Source organism: Pyxicephalus adspersus, chromosome 10 (genome assembly GCF_032062135.1).
Source record: "Pyxicephalus adspersus chromosome 10, UCB_Pads_2.0, whole genome shotgun sequence".
NCBI lineage: Eukaryota > Metazoa > Chordata > Amphibia > Anura > Pyxicephalidae > Pyxicephalus > Pyxicephalus adspersus.
In genome coordinates this window covers 12,970,374-12,996,452 of record NC_092867.1, presented here as the reverse complement: position 1 = coordinate 12,996,452, position 26,079 = coordinate 12,970,374, and the positions used below count along the sequence as shown (strand labels likewise).

The 26,079-nt window shown below is 35.5% G+C and overlaps 1 protein-coding gene across 2 annotated transcripts in view; it reads left to right on the top strand.

The window, feature by feature from the left end:
- Positions 1 to 21,427, top strand: part of INSYN2A (inhibitory synaptic factor 2A) — a 36,502-nt gene extending 15,075 nt beyond the window's left edge. Inside the window, exons 3-5 of one of the 2 annotated variants that reach the window (XM_072424446.1) lie at positions 7,571 to 7,633; positions 11,349 to 11,420; positions 18,027 to 21,427. In XM_072424446.1, coding sequence (XP_072280547.1) covers positions 7,571 to 7,633; positions 11,349 to 11,420; positions 18,027 to 18,210 — 319 coding nt within the window. In that variant the 3' untranslated portion in view covers positions 18,211 to 21,427. The remainder of the gene's footprint in view (positions 1 to 7,570; positions 7,634 to 11,348; positions 11,421 to 18,026) is intronic. The other variant, XM_072424447.1, reaches the window with a different exon arrangement.
- The last annotated feature ends 4,652 nt before the right edge of the window (positions 21,428 to 26,079 follow it).

The window sequence follows — 26,079 nt, the reverse complement described above, 5'->3', positions numbered from 1 at the left end:
ACAAGGCAGCATGCATGCAGGCTTATTTAGAAGGCACAATGTGTAATAGTGTTCCATTTCCATATGTTGAGAGGGTTGTACAGAAAAAAAAACCTGGGCATGGTATTGACCCTGTAAGTGGCCAAGAAATGAAAGTCTACCTAATAGGGGATTTTTTTTAAAGAGATGCAACAAAGTGGTGAGCATTGGAATGACAACCGTACCACTTAATCATATTACATGCAAAGAATGAAAGAATCATTACAACTAAAGGTTGGGTGCATGACCTGTGGAGGGAGGGAGATGATGTCTACACTATCCATAGACATTTGGTGACTGCGTGTAGTTAAGTCGCTGTTATGTGTAACAGTCTTTAACTGGGTGTCTGGCTTTGCAATTTGCAGAAGTGGGAAAACCTCACACCAAAACAATCATAGTCATCTTCTTCCAATGGGAAATGTTCTGGTATAAGGGAAAGACGTGATGATCTTGCTTCAAAAAGCATGACCATCAACAGCCAGTTTTGTGACTACACAGTTTGTTGTGTGTTACTGTTTTATGACAATGCTTGGCCACACACCAGCCACAAAATTCAAGCACAACACAGACCTTTCATCATGTAACCTTACCTTTTTAATGCCATAAAAAGTCCCTGCATGGTTAAAAAATTTCAGACAACAATGGCCTACAGGCAGCCATCAAGAAGTCAGAGAATAGCACCTCTATGCTTTGTCAGGCAATATGGATGTTGCCACAAAATATTACCAATGCATCAGGATAAATAAGTGGAAAAAGCTTAAATGTAACCCAGAAGCATCAACAGCCATGTAATCCAGGAGTGTCTAAATCATTTCTGTATGACCCATGCACATATTCTAACCATGAAAATTGACCGGGAAAAAAAAAAAAAAAGATAATTGAGCATCCTGAAAACACAAACGCAAACCAGGGAGAATAGAAATGCACTCTCTAACACTGACAGCTATAGATTCTTATACGGGTAATTTGTATAATGAATCCTACTAATCATGACATATTTTAACAACACTGTAAAATAGGGTGGTCTGTTTATAAAACTGTGTGAATAATGTTGCCTGAAAACACTCACGCATATGTGAAAATTTCTCTTGCGGAGTGAGCGCTAAGGCAGATAATCCATGATTCTAATAATAGTTAGAAACACAGAAATATTACAAGCCATATAAACCGTATGAAAAGAAAGAATGGAAAAAGGCTAATTCATACATTTGAAAAATATTTTACCATGTGACTAGCTACTGCTCATTTATCAAAACAGAAAATTGTAATCTGCCCATAAATACCTCATCAAGTTCGAAATATCATTAAAAGTTCACTTAATCATTGCAGAATGAAATTTCTTACCCACATCTTTGCTATATAAGGTCCTAAACCATAACTTTTCTTTGCAAGTGACCGGTATGGTTTCATACATTTCATTTCGCCTTTACAATCCAAATTTGCAATTTCTTTTAGTCCTCAACCAAAGTTTGTTAGTTTTTGAAAAAAAACACATTGGAGGAGAAGGTGTGATTATTGAGCAGTTCTCTAATACAGGAGGGTGCTGCCGATACCCTTTTCTTTACATTATTGGTAACAGTAAAAATGACTGTTGAGCCCCCAGAAATGACCTCTTAACTTATTGTAGTGGTTTTACAACGCTACCATTACTAAACCAATATCACAAGAAGAGTTGTCAGCTCTGGTTTAGTTTTCCCCTGCTGGAGTACAGGACAACCCTCTCTGTATTTCTGTGCAGCATTTTTAAGGAAAGAAAACACTAGCAAATATGTATATTTTTGTGTTATATTTTGCCCTGCCTTACAATATCAACCTCAATCTTATTATTTGAAGTAGGCAACAATAATGATCTTTATTACAGTCATTTTTTATAAAAGGCAAATTGGTAAAGTGCCGGCTTAGTTCATAACAAGTCCCAGTTGTCATATTTTGCAGTGCCTGTTATACATTGAGAGCAAACATCCTAATTGTTGCCTTGTATATTCCAAAACATACTTCTACCTCCACTTATTAAGAACAATGAGGGGATACATGGATGTAAAAAGAGTTATGTGCTTTAAAGCAGTACTCCACATTTGAGGAAGGTGGGGGGATTTTGTGTTTTGGATTAGCACCAATGCAGGAATTATGCCTGGGATGTATTTACTTGTTATGACCACACTATCTGCCCCAGAAAGTCTACTTACTGTACTATAGAAGTCCTTTTCTAAAGTCAGAATGACAAACCTAAGTATGAGGCACACTTACCTGCTGTACAACAGAGTAGGGTATTTTAATTTACTATGGAAGCCACCCAAATACATCCATCACCATTGGAAAAGTAAAAAATAATGTACAAGACTTACATTTCCATTGGAAAATATTTTAAATGGATAGGGGATTTGTAGAATATGAGAAGGCCCCAAAAATGTAACAATTTGTCCAAATTTGAACCCTTTGTTCCATATGTGTATTATCTTTAAATAACAATTAATCCATTTGGCAACATATTTCAAGATTTTTGTTGCTACTCTGGAGTATTGTGAGTAAATTATTTGAAGCTCAGTTCATGAAAGCTATAGAAGAAAAAAAGGAAGACAAAAGAAAACAAGGCTACCCATCCGTGTTGTCTATAGGCTGAAGCTGGTATTTTCTCTGTTATTGATCAACCAGCATATTGGTTCACACTGTGTACCTGCATAGGGAAACCCTATGGATAGGAGCAAGGTTTTTGTTTCTTATGTCAGAGCTGTTCCTTGATGACTGGTGGGATCAAGAAGTAACAGAAATCATGCCAAAAGCATTGAATGATGAAAGCACTGCAGGTTCTCAGGCAGATACTCCTTTCAGCAAGAACAGTATGCAGCTTAGTAGGGACCTCTCAAAGTCACCAGAAGCAGCAGTGCCCTATATGATGTTACACTACAGATACAGCTATAAAGTTCTATGAAGCTGAGTACCCACTCTTCATTTCAGGAGAACATCACGGAATAAGGTGATGTTTAAGCACTGATTATCATTATTAGATGTCCCCTATAAGCATATGTTCAGTTTGGGTCCACATTACAGATGAATACATTTCTTAACTCATAGGCCACCTAATTTAATACATTTCCTGTGCTTAAAATTTGTCTTGCTGTTATATATTATAAGGGTTCAGATTTGTCAATTAATCACAGATACCCAATTTTACTAACTGTGTAAAAAGTGCTTAAAAATAATTTACAAAGTTGTAAGATAAAAAGGAGGACTGCCTTTAATTGTACAGAAGGCCATAAAAAAGGCTAATAGTTTAACATTTGTTTAACCAATATGAAGACAAGCTAAATTTGTTTTTTTACATTAAAATGTTGTGTCTTAAAATAATATATAGATTTACATAAACATTATGTGATGACATTTAAAGCTTAAATGCATGGTTTTAATTTACTTTAGACATCAAGTAACAAATATAATGGCAACGTTTTTCATTAGCTACATTAAAAGCTCAATGTTACGAGGATCTAATGAAGACTTAAATTACTTAAAAATAAACGTATTTTTATGTACAGTTAGCATAAGTACCTGAATTTGGGTTGATTCAGCCTCGCATTGCATGCTCAGCAGCACTCAGGCTAGGGATGGGAAGGGCACTTTTACCCAATCGGGCTCTGCTGCAAGCCCATGTGGTGACTTGGAACATGCCAACAGGACACCAGCAATGTTGATGACAGCATTTTGCTGCTCATTCACTCTCCAATCAGCAGGTGAGGAAGTGACAATGTTGTTTTTATTGACAGCGCTAATGGAGAAACTGGTGTCACCCTGTGCTATCTAGCAAATGTGTATGAATCACAAAAATGGATAAACAGAATTACAAATCCTTTAGCAGATTAAAAATTCATGTGTGGATTTCAGCTGTGCATTTTATCAGGAGTTAGAGCTTTCATTTTCTTTTATGGAGATCTAAACCCACTCAAAAAAAAAAAAAAATCACATAAAAGTGTTAACATGATAATGTAATAATAAAGTGTTATTTTTATAGCATTTGGGAGACAGTTACCCCCCCCCCCCATTACAAGAAGGGCCTGAACAAGGACCTTGCATAGCAGGATCACAGGTAAATAAAAAATGTAGATAAAGAATAAATAAAAGCAGAAGTTTTTATTTTCATAAACCTAAAATACTTTTTAGTCTTACTGTGTAATGATTGGTTTAGTCAAAGAATCTTTGCGGTAAAGAATTACAATATGCACAAATGCATCTGCAGCAATAAAATTTTTGGAACTAGATTAACGAGAAAATCTATGTGAGCATTTCCTCTTCTATATCAGGCTCAGCAGTAGCATAATCCCCCGGGGAATATGTGAGAGCCTTGCTGCCAGTTTTAGCCAAAAATGCATGTGATTATAATTCTCTGCTTTGTGTTCCATACAAAGAAACATATCCTGCTTTTTTTTTTTTTTTTAATTAAAAAAAGGACATTATGGAAGACTTGTAATCAAGATAAAATCGACCAAGACAGGTTCTCAAATGTCATGTCACTCTGATAATTCTTTCTTAGGCAAAACTGACATATGTCAAGAGCATTTGTCCACTCTCCTACATATGCCCAAGGATGTTGTGTCCTGCTAGGGGAAGGTAGATCAACACAGGGACATTTCTCACGACAGGGGTGCACAGCACTGTCATATCCTGCATCCGGGTCAGGGATTTCCGAAGGGATGGAAGACAGTTGGTTACAAGCTTCAAGCTTTTCTTTACTTGCATTGAATTTAGGCATTATATTTGGCAGAGACCTAACAGAGTAAAAGACAAGACTTTTTTTTTTTTTTTGAGATATCTACATCTTTGTAGGGAACAAGTCACCAATGATTACAATGTAAGATTATAACTAACTTAAAATCTCCTAAAATCTCCATTACTAATTTGAAGAGTAAAAAAATGCTTCCACACAACGTAAAGGACTAATATTTACCCTTTCCATCTCTCGTTCTGCTGATATCCGATCTTCAATATTTGGCACACTTCTCATCTGTGGTTCCTTTTGCTGACCTCTACATAACTACCATCTCCGGTATAGATGTAGAAGCCAATGTAAAGGGGAACAAGGCATCACATACTTCCTTAAGAGTTGGATGCAGAATAGATGGCAAGATGGCAACGAGGCAGGAATATAGTTAGCATGTGTACTTTTCTCCACAAAACAAACAAGCATTTACTCCTGCAAAGTTAGGGGAACCACATTGCATGGGTATATTTGGCATTCTGAAATTTAACCCATTTCATCTGCAGGACACCCTTTTTTAAAAATGAAACAGTGTAGGTTTAACAAAATAAAACCTTTTAATTCATCAAAGAATGTGATATTGTCTTAATAAGGAACATAAATAAAAGGAGTAATTGAGGAATAGTATCAGCCCTCTGTAGGGAAGTTCAGGTACCTTGAAATCCGTGGCCCGCAAAAGGTAGTGCAACCATGCCTGAATATTAAAATGTTTATTTACTGGTAATGTCCATGGTAAAAGCACTTTCTGTGTCATTGTGCATTTGTTATGGCATGGCTGCACAAAAAGGATATGTCAAGCCTTTGCCTTTAAACATATTAAGAATTCCATCTAGCACATTATAAATGTAATATGTCAATTGAATATTCTCTTCTCAATCAATCTGTCAACTTGTCAACTGTTGAAAGCTAACAAACCTGAATTCTCAAAAGACACATCTCTTGATCTCCTGAACTGCCCATGCTAGACAATTGAGTCATCAATGAGAAAAACAGGCAGCTTGCTGGTTTACCATGTTCTTGTACATTTCTCTGACCTTAAAATTTTTTGCAGTCTTTCATTCTCAAAAATGTCAGCAATTATAGGAAGAAAACGGAAAAAAAAAAAAAAGCTATCAGAAATAACTTAGGAACAGCAGCAAAAATGGAACTTGAAACTGTTTTCTAAATATAAAATAACCTTTTTTTGTTCAGATAAAGTTGAGATTTCACTTTACTTGTAACATGATCAGACACAACCTAAAGCAGACCTAAACTAGAATTTTTTACCTTACAAACATGGGTACACAACCCAACAACGGCCAGCAATGTAAGACATTCTTTCTTCTGACCACTACGCTAATGCAATGTGAGCTGTGGATGTAGAAAATATAGCAGAGGTTTCCTGAGGAACTAAATGGTATTTTAAAGGGTTTCCCGTTGCTAAAAAGGCTGATAAACACCAGGGAGATCATCAGCTAGAAATTCTTGTTGTCTATTTTTATTCCCTTTTATAGATAGAATTGTGGGGATACATTAGACCACCAGCAGGAGGAGGGTCCTGGTTCTCCTATACAGATCTTTAGTTAGACTCCATTTAGAATACAGTGTCCAGTCCTAGAAGCACACTAACAAAAAGATATTGAAAAGAAAGTACAAATACAGAGATGGGTGGGGGGTGAGCATACTATGACCACTTGGCCTTTTTTGTCATCAGCCATTTTTGTTTACATGTACTTATTTCTTAAATGCAAAAATCATTTTTAGCACAAGGTTCTACAAGCTGGCATTGCACGTCGTTTCTCCCTTTGGCAGTATGTGCTCTGTTGTTCAGGGAATTGCAAGAGGATACCAAGCCAAATTCAGGTACTTACACATTTAATGAAGTACGAATAAATACGGTCCTGTTTGGAGTTAATCTTTAACATGGGTTCAATCAGAAACCCTAAACTGGGTGAACTCCAGCCTTTTTAAACTTTGCTATGTAAAAAGACATTTTACTTTTAGTCAATAATAACTAGGTCAGTAAAATAATTACAGCAGCACAATATTCAAGCAAGTGAATATTGCTGCTTTAAAACAACAGTGTGCCTGAGGCCTTGACAAAACTAGAGGGCCAACCTTGAACAAATGTATTCCAAAAGTGTGCATCAAGATTCTCCGAGGATGGTGCAGAATAATATTTAAATGTGTATAAATAATGCTGTTAAGACTTATTTGATTTTTCGAATGTTTGAAGGAAAGATGATTGCCCACTTAGGGATCACAAAATTGTAAAGCAATTTGCAGTAATTCTGATTGCGGTCAGGTAAAAAACTAAACTTTATAACTATTGTGGTATTATTAGCATGAAAGCAATTCGGTTGGTCCTACTCAGTGCAAAACCTAGAAATGACTAATTTCCTGGATTACCACCATACACCATTCTACATTATGTAGATTTCCGCTGAATGTCTTTGAAAAAGTTTTGTAGCTTTTTCTGTCTCTTACTACTTTTGTGGGCATTACTAAGTGCCCTAGAATCTAACATCTACTTTAAAATAAACATTTACTATTGTAAGGCAGGTATAAGTTCTAGATATCCATTATGTACTCCATTATATGCACCATGTATCCATTATATAATACCATATATATATGTATATAGGAATTTGAACATGACAGAGGAAGTATGAACTGGGGTAAGAAATAGGGGCAAGCATGGAGCCAAAAATGAGAAAAAAAATCTGTGATAGGAGAAATGTGTTAGCTGCCATTACTCACCTCTTTCTGAAACTGCCTGTCTGCAATTCCAAAATTAAGACTTGACTGGCTGCATGCTTTTTCTAGGTCTAGGATAACAAAAGTGTTGAAGACAGAAACAAGCCTGGCAACTAGCATTTTAAGAGAGGGGTAAGAAATGGTAGCTCCCATATTTTTTTCTTCAAGCATTTGTAACCGCTAATTTAGCATGTGTATCACATTGTTCATTTGTGATGAAAGAAAATACTGTTACCATTTTAGCAATCTGCATTGGCATATTGGCATTTAGTCTTCACCGACGGAGCATGCGACAATGCAAACGTACAGTTGGATGTTATAGAGTGTATAAAACATGACCTGCACAATGACCTTTCTAACAATTTCATAAAGATAAAAAAATATTGCAAATTACTTTTGGTATTACTTGAACTTTGAAAGTTTGTATAAGGTAAGTAAATGGGCTTCCAAAAGAATAAAATTGGCAGCAGTAATGAAATCCAGCAGTGCACTGTAATCCAAGGACACAATCTAAGTATGTATGGTCTTCCAAATCAGATGATTCCCTCACATTTAACAGTAGAATGAAAGTTTACTGTTTTATTTATTGTTTATTGTTTTATTTATTGTTAGGAGGATGGTGTGATTAAAACCTTAGGGTGCGTACAGATGCTAGAATTTCTAGTCTAGAGTCAGTACAGCAGTCTTCCTGGTGCCATTTAGAGATCCACCATGCTCTGAACCACTAAATAACCTCTGTGATTGTTTTTAATTGGGAGGATGCAGCCAGGCAACTCCCACTCATCCTCCCTTCCCCATAGAACAGAATAGAACAATTAGTACAGCACTCATTTATTCTATTGTCACTGGAATTGATCACGAACAACTAATGAATTTCTATTGAAGGAGGACAAGGCTCTAGTTACTGATTGGTCCTAGGATTCACTGCCCTGCCTAAAGAGATAGAAACTAATAATATACTCAAAGAAACTGGGTGCATACAAGTAATGTTACATAATTTTATACAATTTAGTAAAAATAGAATCCTCACCTTTAGGGCAGCCTACTGTACTCTATTTGAAAGCTTAACACCCAACATCAAAGATTTTTTTTAACCTTTTCTTTGGACTGTTTACTCAATTAGGAGGAAGTGCAGAAACAGTAAACAGAAACAAATTGTATAGCTTAAATCATCAATAACAACTTTAAGGATACAATATATGGATTACTTTTGGCCAAAGCACTGCATTGGGCTCTTTATTCATCGGAATTACTAATAGACCAAATTTACCCTTTCTGTAGGGGATAACAGAATAACTGCAAATTTGATGAGATACTTATATATCTAGAGAAATGCTTGAACCTCAGTATCTCAGACAGTTTTGAGGCCAAATGCAAATGTGTGCAATTTCTTGCTTGATATTCACTTCGAGGAAAAAATGGAGCTGCATTGCCAAAGCTTCTGCCAAGTATCTGCAACACAAAATCTACAAAAAGCAGCTCAAAAATTCTAACCATATGCAAAGCTTTATTAAAAGAGTATTTTTCCTATGAAAGCTGAAAAATGATTTAAAAGTATTTCCGCATGACACAACAACAGTGATCCAGGAATTAGTTTCTACATGCATTAGGGATGAATGTTTTACTAGAATACATACTATCTCTACTCCCATACGTAGGTCTATATACTATATAAAGTCACTGAACTGTAGATATTTAGGAAAGGTATACAGCCATCTTGCAGCTCTAATGTAACCTTGACCCAGTCATACGTCTAATAGATGTCACAGCAAACAAATGTGGGGAAGCAGCTGAGAGCAGGGTAGAGGCTCGATCTCAGACAAATGAATCCATCACTGGGAAATAAAAGCAGGCTGTTTGCTCTTGTGCTTTACCCAGGGTGCCCTTGTCCAAACTGCTGCTGTTCTCCTGTCAGTATTGGAGAACGAATGGCAAGTGCAAAGCACTTACGTATTCCAGTCACTATGGACTGTCATACATTATCGTCATCTGGGTAGTCGCAACTTAAAGGCAACAATGCACACAGTAGCAGATCATTTAAATTACCTGGTTTTATTTAATATTTTTTCACCCCAAGTGCAACTACATTGTTTGTTCTTTCCATCTTAACTAAATCCATAACAACTCCAGAACAATTTCAGCAAAAAAATAAATCCCTTGCTGTAAAAACTGAACACAGTTTAGGAGGCATGTAGTCAATATTGTCTAAAGCACATAAAAACATCTTTTACTAAAGTTTATGTGTGTGGTAAAGTGAATTTATGAGTTAGATGCTCTTTATGCTATCCAGGGATCCACTAGAAAGATTTTCCCTAACCTTCTGTCCTGGGAACAAATTTTACCAGACAAAAAAAATGAAATGAAAAGAAATTTCTCATATAGCAGGTAAACCTGAAAGGAGTCCAAATCCCTTTCTTTATCATGTAAAACTATAAAAAAATGTTTTGGCTTTAGATACATTTTGAATAGTTAGAGATTTTATTTCTTGTTCTTGCATAAGTAGCACAAATAAAATTAATAGATTAGAAGGCTGGCTCCTTTTAACTTCCAATGATGTTTGCAAAAAAGAGAAAAGAAAAAAGAAAAAACTATAAAAGTTTTTAAATATGTAGTTCTTATTTAAATAATGTCTAGTGATTCTGCCATGAAAGAATGCCATATGTAACTAGTTCCAATTATATTACAACAGTGTTCCTAGCCTGTCACACAAGTTTCTAATGAAGAGTGCTCATTCTAAAATACATAATGCAGACATAGATCAATAAAGTCGGCGTGTGGAAACCTGCTCAATGCCATGTAGCCATTGCTAATGTAGAGTATGTAGATGTGAAGATGCTAGAAAAAGACCACAGGAGATCTATAGCAAAGAGATACGACTAAAAATGTAAAACATCTAAGAAACATTTATTTGTCTATGGTCATCAGTCACAGGTAAACACAAAATATCCAAGAACCAGATACACCGTAAGCTGTCAGGTCTGGTGATTTAAACTTGTACACAAACTCAGTGATATCATTGGGAGCCATGAGACAAAGATGAGAAGTTGTGGGATTCACTCTTGTCCCTTTCAACATATACCTACATACGTACATAAAGAAGAACAAAAAAACCCAATCTCTTTGCTTATGCTGTAGTGCCCTGTGCTCACCTGGAAGAGCAAGCACTCCAAAGGCATTTTGTAGTACAAAAAAGATGAAAAGGCCTTCAGAAGTGAAAGCTGCACCTACTTCAAAGGCATAGGAACTATGTGGAACACTCGAATAGGGAATCTCAAAGCTGTGTTTTGGGTCACCAAACACTGACCTGTTCTTCATCTACCCTTCAAGCTATTACACTATTCCCTGATGCTAACAGGCTACAATGGAAAGGATCAATATAATTAGGCAATACGAGGAGTGATCTAATTTAAAATCGTTTGGCTAAAATTTTGTGATGTGATGTGATGTGATTTTGGAAATTGGCTGCCTTCCGGGACACTTGTGTTGGAGAACAGAAATCCTTGTTCATTCTTCTGAGCAATAGCGGATAGGGGCACACAAAACTACTGCATGGAAAAAGAGGTTTAATGAATGGTTATCATGATTTGGTTGCTTCTCATTACCAAATTCTTAAAGTACTAATAATAATTAGTAAAATACTAACTGCATGGCTGTCACACTGATCCTCTTTGCTTATTACATTCAATCACTGACCCAGGGCATGTATGTAGATAAGGACTTCTATTTTTATTCTGATTTTCATGATCTGCATCATTGTCACATGGCAGCTAAATAAATATTGTCTTACATGAAATGTGTGCAGCTCTAAAGAATAATTAGAAATTTAATGCAAGTTGTTTTATTTTAGGCTTTCATATCGAACTGGGCAAGACACAGCAAACTGCGACACATGCAGGAACAGCGCATGCATCATCTACAGGTAATAGACAAACTTATTTAAAACTCGTGGAAACCTCAATATATATACATCAATGACTGTACTATAACAAAGAAAGCAATAGGAACAATTAGAAAACGGCAGTCAACCATTGTATTTGCTATTGAAAGTAATTTTTCCTAATTAACTTCTATATAGGCAAACCTAAACTCCACAAAATGTGAATTTCAGACTGTCCCATAGACATGGGTGATTTATTTACCTTTTTATGTGAATGGCACACACGTTTTTGCACAGATGAGCATGCTTATAAGCTAAAAGCTGTGCTGCAGCTAAAGTCATAGGAGCAGTACATTGGAGTAAAAATTATGAATTGTCAAGAGTAGAGTCATCAGGATTCTCATGATAACCGCAGTTCCTCTGCTTTCACGGTTTTCTTTAGGTATTTTAGCAGTGTAGATTTGTTGTCCTTAGAATTTCAACTACAGCCCAGTGTATCTGAATTCACCGTGTACACCTAGTGCAGTGTTCCCAAGGCTGAAAGGTTACAGATTACTGATACTAAAAAGAAGAACAAGAACCAACACTAACATCTAAAAAAAAAAAAAAGATAGCATCACCTCAACACAATATTGGAAATTAGCAACACTTGGGAGTTGCAAAAAAAAAAAAACTATTAAGAATCATTTGCACTTTGCTTGGGTTCACTTTCAACATTTTTTAAAAAAAAATCAGCACAGTACTATATTTGTTCCGCTAAATGTGACTGAGTTCTAAAGAGAGAGCAGACTTGGGTGCAAATTAGCACCGTGTACAGGTGGTGTTAAAACGTAACATTTAATTACAATACGTAACGTTTAACATTAGTAGAAAACCTAAACCTTATGAATACTTTTTTAATTAGTGGAATTAGGTGTATGTAAACGCTATCATTGAACATTTTTTTGTTGTAGTATTTGAAATATACCATTAAAATTGTTCTGTTGATCTCTTTGAGTCTACAGAACACATTTCTTCTCCTAATTTGAAAGGTGTTCTATAGCCTAAATCAATTCTAAAATCTTCATGTCCTAGGGTGACAACTCTGCTCTTTCAAAGATACGGTATGGTAAGAGGTTGTTGTTACCCTAGAACAGAATGTGTGCTATTAAAAGTATCAAAGGTTAGAAATAGTATAAGTGCCTTAAGTTCAATGAAAAAAGTCTTTTTTGAACTCTGAATTTTTTTTTTAATCAAAAGAAGTATGATACAGTTGTGTCCTTAAAGATTGCACAGAGACAACTTTTTCTAATTTTGGTTATGTACATTACCACTATTAATTTTAAACAAAACAACTCAGATGCAGTTTAACTGCAGACTTTCAGCTTTAATTCAGTTGGGTAAACAAAAAGATTGCATAAAATTTGTGAGGAACTAAAGCCTTTTTTTTAACACAATCACTTCATTTTAGGGGCTTAAAAGTAATTGGACAAATTAAAAAGCTGAAAATAAAATGTTCATATTTAATACTTGGTTGAAAACCCTTTGCTGGCAATGACAGCCTGTAATCCTGAACTCATGGACATCGCCAGATGCTGGGTTTCCTCCTTTTTAATGCTCTGCCAGGCCTTTACTGCAGTGGCTCTCATTTGCTGTTTGTGGGCCTTTCTGTCCGAAGTTTAGTCTTCAACAAGTGAAATGCAGGCTCGATTGGGTTCAGATCAGCTGACTGACTTGGCCATTCAAAAATATTCCACTTCTTTGCTTTAATAAATTCTTGGGTTGCTTTGACTGTATGCTTGTGTCACATCATGGATAAACACTAGTGTCCCAATGCCATGGCAGCCATGCACACCCAAGCCATCACACTGCCTCCGCCATGTTTTACAAATGATGTGGTATGCTTTGGATTATGAGCTGTTCCACGGCTTCTCCATACTTTTTTTCTTGCCATCATTCTGGTAAAGGTTGATCTTGGTTTCATCTGTTCAAAGAATGTTTTTCCAGAACTGTGCTGGCCTTTTGAGATGTTTTTGAGCAAATTCCAATCCAGCCTTTCTATTCTTGAGGCTTATGAGTGGCTTGCACCTTGCAATGCACCCTCTGTATTTACTTGCATGCAGTCTTCTCTTTATGGTAGACTTGGATATCGATACACCTACCTCCTGGAGAGTGTTGTTCTCTTGGCTGGCTGTTGTGAAGGGGTTTCTCTTCACCGTAGAAATGATTCTGTGATCATCCACCACTGTTGTCTTCTGTGGACATCCAGGTCTTTTGTCGTTGCCGAGTTGACCAGTGCTTTGTTTCTTTCTCATGATATACCAAACTGATTTTGCCACTCCTAATATTGTAGAAATTTCTCGGATGGTTTTTTTCTGTTTTTGCAGCTTAAGGATGGCTTGTTTCACCTGCATGGAGAGCTACATTGACCGCATGTTGTCTGTTCACAGCAAAATCTTCCACATACAACAAGCAAAGCAACCCACCCCCCCATATCAACTCCAGGCCTTTTATCTGCTTAATTGATAATGACATAACAAAGGAATCGCCCACACCAGCCCATGAAATAGCCTGAGTCAATTGTCCAATTACTTTTGAGCCCCTGAAATGAAGTGATTGTGTAAAAAAAGGCTTTAGTTCCTCATAATTTTATGCAATCTTTTTGTTCAACCCACTGAATTAAAGCTGAAAGTCTGCAGTTCAACTGCATCTGAGTTGTTTCATTTAAAATAATTGTGGTAATGTACAGAAGCAAAATTAGAAAAAAGATGTCTTTGTCCAAATATCTATAGACTTAACTGTATATATACACATTGATGAAAATCATATAGGTAATCTGGTAACCATCGTTATGGAGTAAGTGCAAGAAGTATAAGGGTCCCTGGGAATGTATCTGCTGGTAGTTTATTATTAATCAATCAATCGCATATATATTTAAGTTGATTCCAGAATATTACTCACTAGCTAGAAGGTATACCTGCCCATAAATGCATAAAAGCCCAGAATCAGTGGTGGTAATAATAACTATACAATTTAGTAGAATGCCAAAAGAATCAGCAAGAGAATTGAACGCCCAACATGGGCTGCAGAAGGGCATGTGAAGAGCTCCTTATTTTTTAATTCCCCATTTTTACATTATAGCTGTTCAACTGTAAAAAAAAAAAAAAAAAACTTTTGTGACCCACATGCTGTAATTTTAAACTGTGGAGGCACAGACATAAAACTCCTTCTAACCACATTCAATGTACTTACAAGTTGAGCTAAAAATGATCGAGCCTGGTTTTATTAGATCGGTGTTCCTAAACCAGGTTCCCATGGGCAATGAGAAGTTTGTTCCTCTCCAGTCATTTTAACGGACACCAATGATCTTTATGGCCATCTATCTGTAAGGGTGACATTCTTCCCATTGGTCAGCAATGTAAGAGATATTCTGACTGACCACCATGCCAATGTACTATGAGCTGGGGATATAGTAACCCCTATTTGAAGTACCGCGCTGCATAATATGTTGGCCCTTTATATAGACTGTTTATTAATATTATTAACAGCAGGGGCACCCCCAAGCCAAAAAAATAATTTATAAAAGTGTTCCTCCCTGGTAATAAAGTTGGAAAAGGCTGCCTTAGATTGTCGGATTTGCACATTACCATAAAAGTATAATTATTAACAGATATCAACATATCTGCCCTGAAATAATAAACTAGTTTTATTTAAGACTGAAAAAAAACAACAATATTCATGGCAACCAATAGGAAAAAAAATGTTTTTTAACCAATCCTACTACAAAGTCTGCTTTGTGTCCAAGACAACCAAAAAAAGTGAACTGCTCTGAAAGGATACTCTCTGCTTTTTTCCAATTTTAATTAGCACATTATAAGGCTTAAAAAATCTAAACCTCTTAATTACATCTTCCTGCAGCAGGGCACATGAAGTACTGGATTAGAACATTGCGGGTGTAATTATTCTGACTAGTGGATAGATAAATAAAATTCCAGATCAATAATATGCAACCTTTTCTAAATTATCATGGCAGCTGTTAGAGCCCAAGTCATTAAACCAGGAATGTCTCGTTAGACAAGTCCATACACATACTGGCTTCATTTTTTTTTCTTTTATACTCTGATCAGTTTATTAGATGATACACACAAACTCTCCATTATGATCACCAATTTATTACAGTGGAGGAGAGGACAAATGTAGACTTGTAGATATAGGAATTGATCCTCATCACCGTTGCTCTATCTGTATGGATGTCCTCTCACCTTTTAGGGTGTTCGCAACAGGACTGAGAGAAAAAAACTTTTGATCCCTTTCCCAGCCTAAAATCCAAATTTAATTGATATTTGCTCCAGAAATAAACCCTCACTGTCATCACAGTAAATCAAGTTGACATCAAGCTATTGTCTTTACCAGCGCCAACTTGAACTACAGACAAGTACATAAAATGCCTGTTAAATATCTTATTAGAAATGCAATCCACTTCCTATGAGATTAAATTGTTGCCAAAAACAATGGTGTTTTTTAGTTTAGGCTTCTAATCCAAAAGCCCAAAGTAAGTGAGATGAAAAGTAGAAATCTAAGTCCAGCTGAGAAGACAATCATAGATTTTTTTTTTTTTTTCTGCATTGTGTGGAGGGGCGATTATACCCCTAGCTAACACATAAAGGTCTTGTCCATTCCAAAACCTGTAAATGGACAGTGCAAAAAGAAGAAGCAACATGATTAGCTCATCTGTGTCACTCTACTGTCTCCTCATAAGCTATGTACACATTTTAGATGATTGTCACAATCATCGTTGTGCTCATCTTGGGCAAAAATCTGACATGAGTACACTAGTCCCCTGATGCCATTCATCAACTCTGCTGTGGTGGATTGATGAATGGTGGATCAGGAATAAACACTGCATTCCTATGGAGAAAATGGCAGCGGGGTACCACTCACCCATCCTCCAGAACAGAACAGTGCTTTGTGTACAGTGCTTATTTGCTAGCCAATGGAAACAAATGAAAGTTTGTTTCCTGTTGCAATCATCTGAGCTTTATTAGAATGCTGGCATTTGAGCACTGGAGCACAACCATTTCACACCCAGTCTGAACTCTGTTGTACAGAGACTTTAAAACACTGATTCCAAATTCAGGTACCTGCTTTGCTTGCATTAAAAACAGAAAAATAAAAATAAAGATGTAATATTGAACAAAGCTACATATAATGTGTATTCTATATCTGCCTAGAAATCTGCCTTTTAATTCCCACTATAAAACTCCATATAGATTTTGAAGATTAATGTGCTTTGCTCTGTTGCTGTAAATTGTTTTCAAGTGTTTAGAAAAAATAAATAAATAAATAAATGGGTTAATAAGAATTAGGCTTTCTTTTAAAAATTGTCAGACAACATATGCAGCTAAAATTAAAAAAGATACTACTATAATATTCTGCCCTAGAGAAACATATACTCTATGTACCCTGTAAGGTATAAAGACAAATTACTTTTGCCTAAAGTTCTTCTTTAAATTCAACCGCATTGGCTTTACCTACGGGATAAATCTGATTTCATACCAGGAACAGGAACATATGTTACACTAGAAAATTTTATAAGACAGTATCTAATTTTTCAGTTTTTTTTTTCTTCCTTTTCAAATCAGCCAAGTTACGCAACGGCACACAGACAGACTGTACTTTTGATCTCACATTTAAGAGAGGGATCAGAACCGTGTGCAGCAATTACTGAGCATTAAATGTCAAAAGAAATGTGTACACTTTCAACACAATTCCCCAAAACTGCAATAAATGTTAACGCTGAAAACATTGAGCTGTATATGCTGTCTGACAACTTATAAAAGAAAGTTTAAATCGAAACAACCAGTTTATTATTTTTCTTAAAGGAAGCTGTGTACTGAGAGAAATATGGAGGCTGCAATGTTTTTATAAAATGTTTGGTGCCAAGTATAGAAATACTATTTATTAATCACCAATTTGGAACAAGCAGGTGGCTAATGAAGTCTGAGCTGTGTCTGATATCTTACATTTGAGTGAGTAACTCACAATAATAAAGTTGTTTGGCTGGTCTGACAACCAGGCACATTGCAATTTCATATAACGATATCAATGACAGTCTGAACACTTCTTACAGTAAATATCAATCTAAATATGTAATGTAATAATGTAAATGTAATAATTTTACATATTTTAAAACTTGCAGCTTTCATTGAAAGGAGACCTGCAATTAAGGTTCTTGTTCATGCCCCTAATGTCATAGGGGGACAACCCTGGTCCCTGTCTTGAAGATATTCTCCTGTATTGTTACCTAGTCACACGAGCATACCTTGGAGACTACAACTGCCTGTTCATCATCAGCAATGTTAGCCCTGAGAAATGTTATGTACTTATTGCTGAAGTGCATACAGAAAGGAAGTGGCTGAGGACAGAGTTGAACACTGGATTCATAACATAATTTCAGTGGTCAGGGTCTACACTAGCCCTTTATTTGGAGATCATTGTCACAAAGAAGTGATTATAAATATAAAATATTGAGCTTGTCACCCTAACAAAAGGAAGCACTACAATAATAGTTTGCTAATCATTTCATTTTATATCAGTTTTATTTCTACATCAAATAATTATTGCAGAAGTGAAATACTCAACTTATTTCCCATGTCTTTTACATTTTAGTGTTGAACTGGATTTCAAACAGCAAGAAGACAAACTCCAACCAGTGTTGAAAAAACTCCATCCCATTGAGGAAACTCAGGTTGCACCTTTGCCTTACCCTGCCGAGAGTTACACATCAACTCCCAAGCAAAAATCCAAAACAGAATCTAAAAAACACGGAAGATGGAAACTCTGGTTTCTTTAGCTATGTCTGCTGAATACTGAGCCTTGGGCCATCTTAGGCACATGTGTGAAATCCAACAGTTCATTCAAAAAAGGAATCTTGTTAACTTGATGTTATCAAGAAGCAAAATGGTTGGGCAGTATGCAGATACCTACTGTGCGTACCAAAAAGGCCTTTATACTTGCAACTCAACTCGCAGGAGCAAGGTATAAAATAAAAAAATTCACAACATGCCAACTTTTACTAGCATTTCAGTTTTTGGGATACAAAATCTGGATTTGAATTCTGAATTACCAAATGTGAAGAAAAAAAAAATAATTTGGTTGGAAGTTTGAATTGCTTCCCTTTTTTCCTATTGGTTCAGCATAAGCAACAGATATAATTTGCTTCCGGATTCTAAAGCCTTTATGTTTAAAAAAGGAATATACGAAGAAAGATTATAGCCTTACAGTAGAAGGGGTCTTTCATTTTAAAATTTTCTTGTGAAATCCAAGCAGGGGAAATGTGCAATTCTCAGCACATCAAAATCCGGAGAAAGCACAAATTTTCAAGTGGTCGGAGACCAGTGAAAATCTCAAAGATGTGACTAAGTGTGTGTATTTGCCTTCCCGTGCTACCGAATAATTGATTTTAGTCATTCTCATGTTAATTTTAATGTTCTGGAGAAGACAATGAATTTGAGCAAGTGCAAAAAGCCAGTCATATCCCAAAGTCAGAACATGCCTTTAATCTCATTGTTCGTTGACAGGGTCAAGGCTATGGGACACTGTTTTCTTAGATCTAATTTCTAATGTTTTTGTACCCCAAAACAAATATCCCCAAACTATTAAAATATATATTTAAGTTCCAACTAAGGTTTTATAACTAGAGTTGGAATATTGTCGGTCTTGAAATTATGTTTTGTATTTTAAATTTTCAAATGCTATACCATCATATAGGAAGCCAAGATTTATTTATTTTTCTTAATTTGATGCTATGTTTTGTTACAGTAGGTCACAAAGATATACAGATTTTTGTTTTTTCAACAAAACATTATGATTTAGAAAAATGTTATTTACATTATTTTATGTCAGCTAGTTTAAAACAAATCCAATTATGTATAATATTTTTAGCTAATTTGAAATTAAAAATAAGATAATATTTAAATAACAAGTATTACATCAAAAAACATTTTGAAATCTTAAGAGTTGATTGTATTAAGAATTTTGAAAAATGTGTCAGTAAGTATTGATGCAACTGTTGTGTGCCCCTCATTACAAAAAAAAATGTTTTGCAGTATCCAGTACATCCTATGGCTAAACTTTATTTGAAAGTTTAAAAAAAAGCTAGAAGAAAGTTTATGTAACCTTTTTATCAATTTCAAAATACTGGAATATGCCTTATGGCTATGTTTATTTGGAGCTTTAGAATTTTTTTCTCTGCATAATTTTCAGATATCTGCCTCCCGGAGAGCTACTTAAAGCTTTTTAAAAAAATCTATATATATTTTTTGCTTATATAAATAATTATAGCTGTATACAGGTTTGCAATGTTTAAACCATAAGGTCATCTAGCAACACAATTTCACTTAACAAAAGTTTAGATTTAAAATAGTTCAACATACAAAGTTATAAGACCACTAATGCTGAAAAGGCAGAAAAAAAGTATAATATAGAAAACTGGTTGCTACATTTGGAAATGCTCTATTATACAAATAATTTATAATATCTTATGTCTGCAAAGGAAAAATTGAAGACAAAATTATGTGGCAAGCACTGTTTTATATTTTCAAGAGTTAATTAAGATCATTTAAAGTGTTCAACCTGGAATATAAATACTATGTACTAGGTTTTTGTACCCAAACACCATTTTAAAAAGTTGAATGAAGCGGTTAGGATGCTAAAGGTTTATATTGAAAAAATTAAATTATTAAAAAAGAAAAACACATACAGCTAGGCGGTTGTCAAGGTAAAACAGCTATAGTGTAGAAGGTGCTTTTTTTCTATCACTATGTGATAATTTGAAGCTAGTGTAAGAATTGTGCATTTTTCATTATTATTGTACAGAATTGTAATTATGCCCAGGTAAAAAAAAATATATATGCTTTATTGGATATGTCAGACTTGATTAATAGGGCTACTAAAATTGTACATAAAAAATATTAAATTATTTTTGTGTATAAAACTAGTATGTATAAAAGGAATAGTGGTTATGTGCCAAGAAGGAAGTGCAATTGTTTCACTTGATGGGTGGGGTTGAAAAATGCTATTGTATTTTTTAATGTTTTTTAATTAAAGATACATATGTTTATATTGCACAATTAAAACAGTGTTTTAAAGTCCCCAAATAAAGTATTGCCCATAAGTTATGACTACACTAGTAGAATAGTATATACAAATTAAACACTGGTTTCAGTTTGATATTACAAGTTGCATTTTTCCCCCCACAAACTACACCTCTCAGAAAAGTAAAAATAAATTACTATCAATCATCAATCAGATGTACTGTTAAAGACGATTATTTTAAAATGCCATAAATAATTTGTATGCATATCTTAAGAGACATTTTCTGCACCTTCATATCAAAAAAAATATATATAAAAAAAAAGGTAAGTAAGCTGCTTTTATTTTCTACAGAAATTTGTATTAAGTAATAAAAATCTTAAAAAACATCTTGGAGTCTAAAGTGTATGAAACGTTACTCAACCGGCATGACAGAGAATGTTTTTAAGAAACTTAACGCCCTCAAAACAAATATATATTTCGAAAAATAATAAAAACTTGTTTAGATAAATTACAAAATGCAAAGTATGGCAAACGCTAGAGAAAACCTTGAGGCAAGATATTTCTACCTTTGTTTACAAGTAACAGAATTTAAAAGTAGGCATGAAATCAAAACAATCTACAATTCTGTAATAGGTATTCTTTGAAACAAATGGAACAACATATTCAAGAAATGTAAACTATCTTACCTTTGGACAGGAAAACTACTGTTTCTGTAAACTCGTGTAAATAATTTATTCAAAGATTCATATGTGCTTTTTTGTTTACCATGCCCATGAAGTGTCTCTGCAAAAAGCCCAACTCCCTGACCCACTGAAACTTACATTCCCAGTGCAGAATGAAGAAGCGAGAAAAATCAGTTAGGAGACTATAAGGGGCTCAATAAGGACCCTTTGCAGGCATTATATGCCGCTGGTATAAAGATTCAACACGGAACAGTGCATGCAATGGGCTTGGAGAGATTTAATAAAGCTCTCCAAGGCTGGAGAGGATACACTTTCTCAACTTCAAATGACAGCTGCTTACATAAATAATCCTCTGCGGAGTAAAAAAAAGTCATTAGCATGCTGGGAATCAAGACAAATTAAAGGTTATATTAGAAAATGTGGATGTAATAGCTGTGTGAAGTGAACAGGTGCTTTGTAATGTAAATTCAAGGTGTCAGTTTAAATAAAAAGCTATTAGAGAATAACCAAGCAATAACTAAGCAATGATAATATATTAAGTCCAGCAACTTGAGCTAAGTTTTCATTAGTCTAGATCAGTATTTCTTAACCTTTTTAACATGGGGGAACCCCTTGAAATAACTTTCAGGTCTTTAGGGAACCTCTTCTTAAAAACTACATCCACAACTCTCAATATATTAGTGTGGTGGTCAATGGGTAGAATGCCTCTTACATTGCTGGCCAGTGGGAATAATGTCACCCTTAGACAGCTAAAGAGATAATTGGCATCCATTAAATTGACCTGAAAGCAACAAATTGCTCATTGCTAAAATCTTGGGAGGAGCGCTAGGGCTCCATGGAACCCTTGTGGAGAAACACTGGTCTATATAGTAGTAAATTACAAACGATTGGCTGTGAATTTGTGCACACAGAGTTCAACCTCAAAGGAGTGAATGAATTCGAAAAATCTACCCATGCCCATAATGCCTGCTGCAACCAGATCTCTCCACAATTTCTGCTGAGATGGAGCATAAGGCTTTGGAAAACTTCTAGATCAAAAAATATGCTTCAACATACTGCAAAATCTATAAAAGCGATCCTGTCATAACAAGCTTGAAAAAAAAGACAGGCAAAAACTGTGAATCTGAAGGACGAACATTAACATTTGTAACATATTTTACAAAGCCCAGTTATAAACTGCTTCAATACGTTTTGAAACTGAAAAGGCCTCAGCTATCATGATCTTCCAAGAGAATGACTTGGGACTTTATGTTGAAAACTACTGCATTCTGCACATTTGTTCCTATTAGGGGAAGGTCCAGGTGATCCCATGTGGCTCCCAGCGGCTGGCACCTTGCAAGTAGGGCAATATATGCAAGTTTGTATGTTCTCCCTGTGTTTGTGTGGATTTCCTTCGGGCACACATTTTTCCTCCCACATGCCAAAAAATGCAGTTAAGCTGATTGCTTTTCCCTCAAAATTGTCCTTACACTGTGCTAATTACATACCACTATGGTAGGGACATTAGATTGTGAGCCCCTCTGATGGACAATTTGTGATAGTACTATGGACTTTGTAAAGTGCTGCGTAATATGTTAGCGCTATATAAACAAGTAAAAATAAATAAATAAAAAAAATAAACAGTTGAACGTTCAAAAACCCACACAGAATAATGACCATTTTACACTCAAACTTACATTTACATAGAAACATTAAAGGACTCCTTACAAAACACTATAAAAGTTTTGAATGTGACTACAACTCACACCAAAGGATATGGTAAATTTCTAAAATGCCATTTTTTTAATATCTCCTACCCACCCCTAATTTGTAGAAACAATGGGGAGCTGGCTTATTCCAGAATGTTTTTTTCTTCCTTGTTAGCTAATCACAGTCAGAGAGAAATCTATCACGTGTCCTGTAGTGTTAAATGGTTTCATTTTAACAGGCAACAATCCATCTGCATAGACTCTATACGGGATACGGTAATAACAGTCAAAGGCACAAGAATAATTCTCATGGGGGAAGAAACGCTTGGCTTTTCTACTGATCACAAATCTCAAAAGGCCTGATAATATGGGTATTTGATGGAGCAGGAAGAAAATTAGAGAAATACATCTAAAAAGAAACGGAATAACGGTCAGGACCTGCGCATATTGGTTAACAAAATTCTAAGCATTGAAATAATATATATCTAGGTTTACTGCAACAAACCGCTAAATAGACATTGAAGTAAATATTTTTACCCTACCATCTGCCAATAGGTTTTGTAATTCAATCCAACCAGTTCCCATTATTCACGCACATAACCTTTTTCTCGGCTCGACTTTCTAGGTTACCTGTTCACATAACATGAAGACAATGGATAATAATTTGGTCACCCAATTAGCAGAAAAGTAGAAATAGAAGGTAGTAGACATCTCCCTGGCACAGCAATGGAGCCAAGGTATGTGAACCAGAACAAAAATGGATGTGGCTTTTACATACATTCCAATCCCCTGCCAAGCCTGTAGATGTGATTGAAGCAGTTGTACAACCACCTGGTCATATCTAAATGAATTCTGAAGGCCACTCTATAGAAAGTAACAAACTCACTGCTAATGCAGCTGGCAGGATTTTGTTTACATGCCACTGTTGCTGCTCCGATAAGGATTATGTAAGAATGAGTGAACGGGTTAAAGTAGGCCGATCCAAAATAAGACCTGTAGGGTAATCCGGTTGCTAAAATACTGTCAGGAATTCAGCGGTTCTCTTCAAGTTTTAAACACTTTAAATCATTAAAATTGTACATTTGCTGTACAATAACAAAATTATTTCAAAAGTAACAGTCTAGTTTTATTTATGCAGCTTTCCTAGTAACCCTCTATCCATGTGGACTTCATCATTAGCCATAATCCAATTTAGCTTATTTTTGGCAAATCAAGCTGCATGCTCAACTATAAAATGGCAATCTTCTGTAACTTATGGGACCCATGGATCTCGTATGTGGACTAGACCTCCATCATCTAGGGTAGGACCTTCTTCTCTGTTCCAGGTTGTAGGTTCTCAACCCATTTAATTTACTAGTTAAATTTATTCCATTATATCTATCTATGATCTATGGACTTATTTGTTATGAATAGACCGATGGCAATCTTATGGTTTTAAGTAATCCAATTTGATTTTCAAAACTTGAGACCAATAACCACACTTTGCTTTTTATGTTTACAACTAATATGTTTATGAGGATGATTGAACTTGTAACATGCAAATTAGGCACTATGATGTATAACCCAGGTCTTTAGCATAGACGGTCATACCTAGGTTTAAAGTAAGAGGATTGCGGCCGGAAACTTTAGCGATTCTTTTCGGTGACAGATAATTCAGTGCTGTACACACAGTGCTGTTATATGGAGAGGAGTAGGTGGATGATGATCAAGGGGCACCCCACTGAGCTCTCCTTCAAAAAAATGCAAAGCAGTCATTCCTGATTGGCCTTTCATCAATCTTTCTAAAGACTAATGAACAATGCTGAGGGACCACTGTACACACCAGAGCTTTTCCCAAGATGAGCACGAACATTCGGCTTATGCAACTATTATCTAATGTGTGTATGTACCTGAACACAATGCTCCAGGAATCCTTTGTGACGTCTCACCAGCTTAACAGAGAGAGGGACCCATGAAAACTTTAGCAGATCCTGCCACCAGATCCTTCGATAGACATGAAAGCTATATACACAACATAGAGGTTTTTTTGGTGGCCTGAGTTTTATGAAATTACAGATCTTCTGTTGGCTAGATGGATTCATGTTCACTTTTTGTACCACAGACCTGCAGCTTTCGCTTCTATTAAGGAAAGTGCCCAGGGGTATTGTTAAATAGAAGCCACAGGATTTGAAATTTTGTTCAGATGCAGTTACGATGGCATATAGAGCAAGAGTTGCTGGTGACAATTACACACCCTTTAGCAGGAAAGATAGTATCACAACTGTGACTTTATTTCAATTTATCAATTTATATACCAGCCATCATCTTTTATGTAAAAAAAAAAAAAAAGAAAGAAATAGTTTTACAGGCCTTCAAACTCATTGACCATACCATACCCCTAAGAGAGAAAGCTCCTTCACAAAGCCAACAACGGCATATTAAGGTTCTTCAAGAATCAGTTGGGGTTATGCTTTGTGAGATAAGCCTTAAGTTTTCATAAATAATAGAAATAAGCCATTAAGGTAAATTGAGAGGGGGAAATTATGGAAGATAAACTGTAAATGAAAAGAACACTTGCTAATTCATACATAAGGCTTCCTTTAAAAAGTAGTATTCTTTACTAATGAGCTTTAGCACTCTTTGGGCAGAAACAAGAAATCTAGGAGAAGAATGAAGTCACATGACTTGTCAATGACCAACCCTCTTCTCCAATCACAGATAGTTTTCTGGTCTACATTAGATAGATAATTGGGCTCCATTGCACAGCCTACATTTCAATAATGGGCTATAAAATGCAGGCAATGAAATGGAATCAGATAGCATACTACGATAGTGAAACATGCTCTCCATTTAAATTTGCCAAATAAATGCCATAGGGTTTTTTGTTTTAACATCTTTTAAACACATAACACCTAGCACAACATATTCAAAGATCATACATTTACCTAAACCACCATGTTAACACAATATTTGTGTTAGAACCTGTATACTTGTTCTTGGTTCTGGGTACTGACTCAAAGTAATTAAGCCATTGGATCAAGACCAAAACAAACAGTATTAGCACTTACAAACACCTTTTTATACTATAAGTTTCAGGATTAATCCTTAGTAATCCCATAGATTTAGAATGGAATGGCTAACAGTCTCCTACAGGTAATGGTTAGGTATCCACAATCATTAAGTCATATAATGTAAGATAACAAAGGTCCAGATGTTATATCAGCAAATTACATAAAAGCAAGGCCCATGCCAAACCTGCATAACTGTATTTACCTT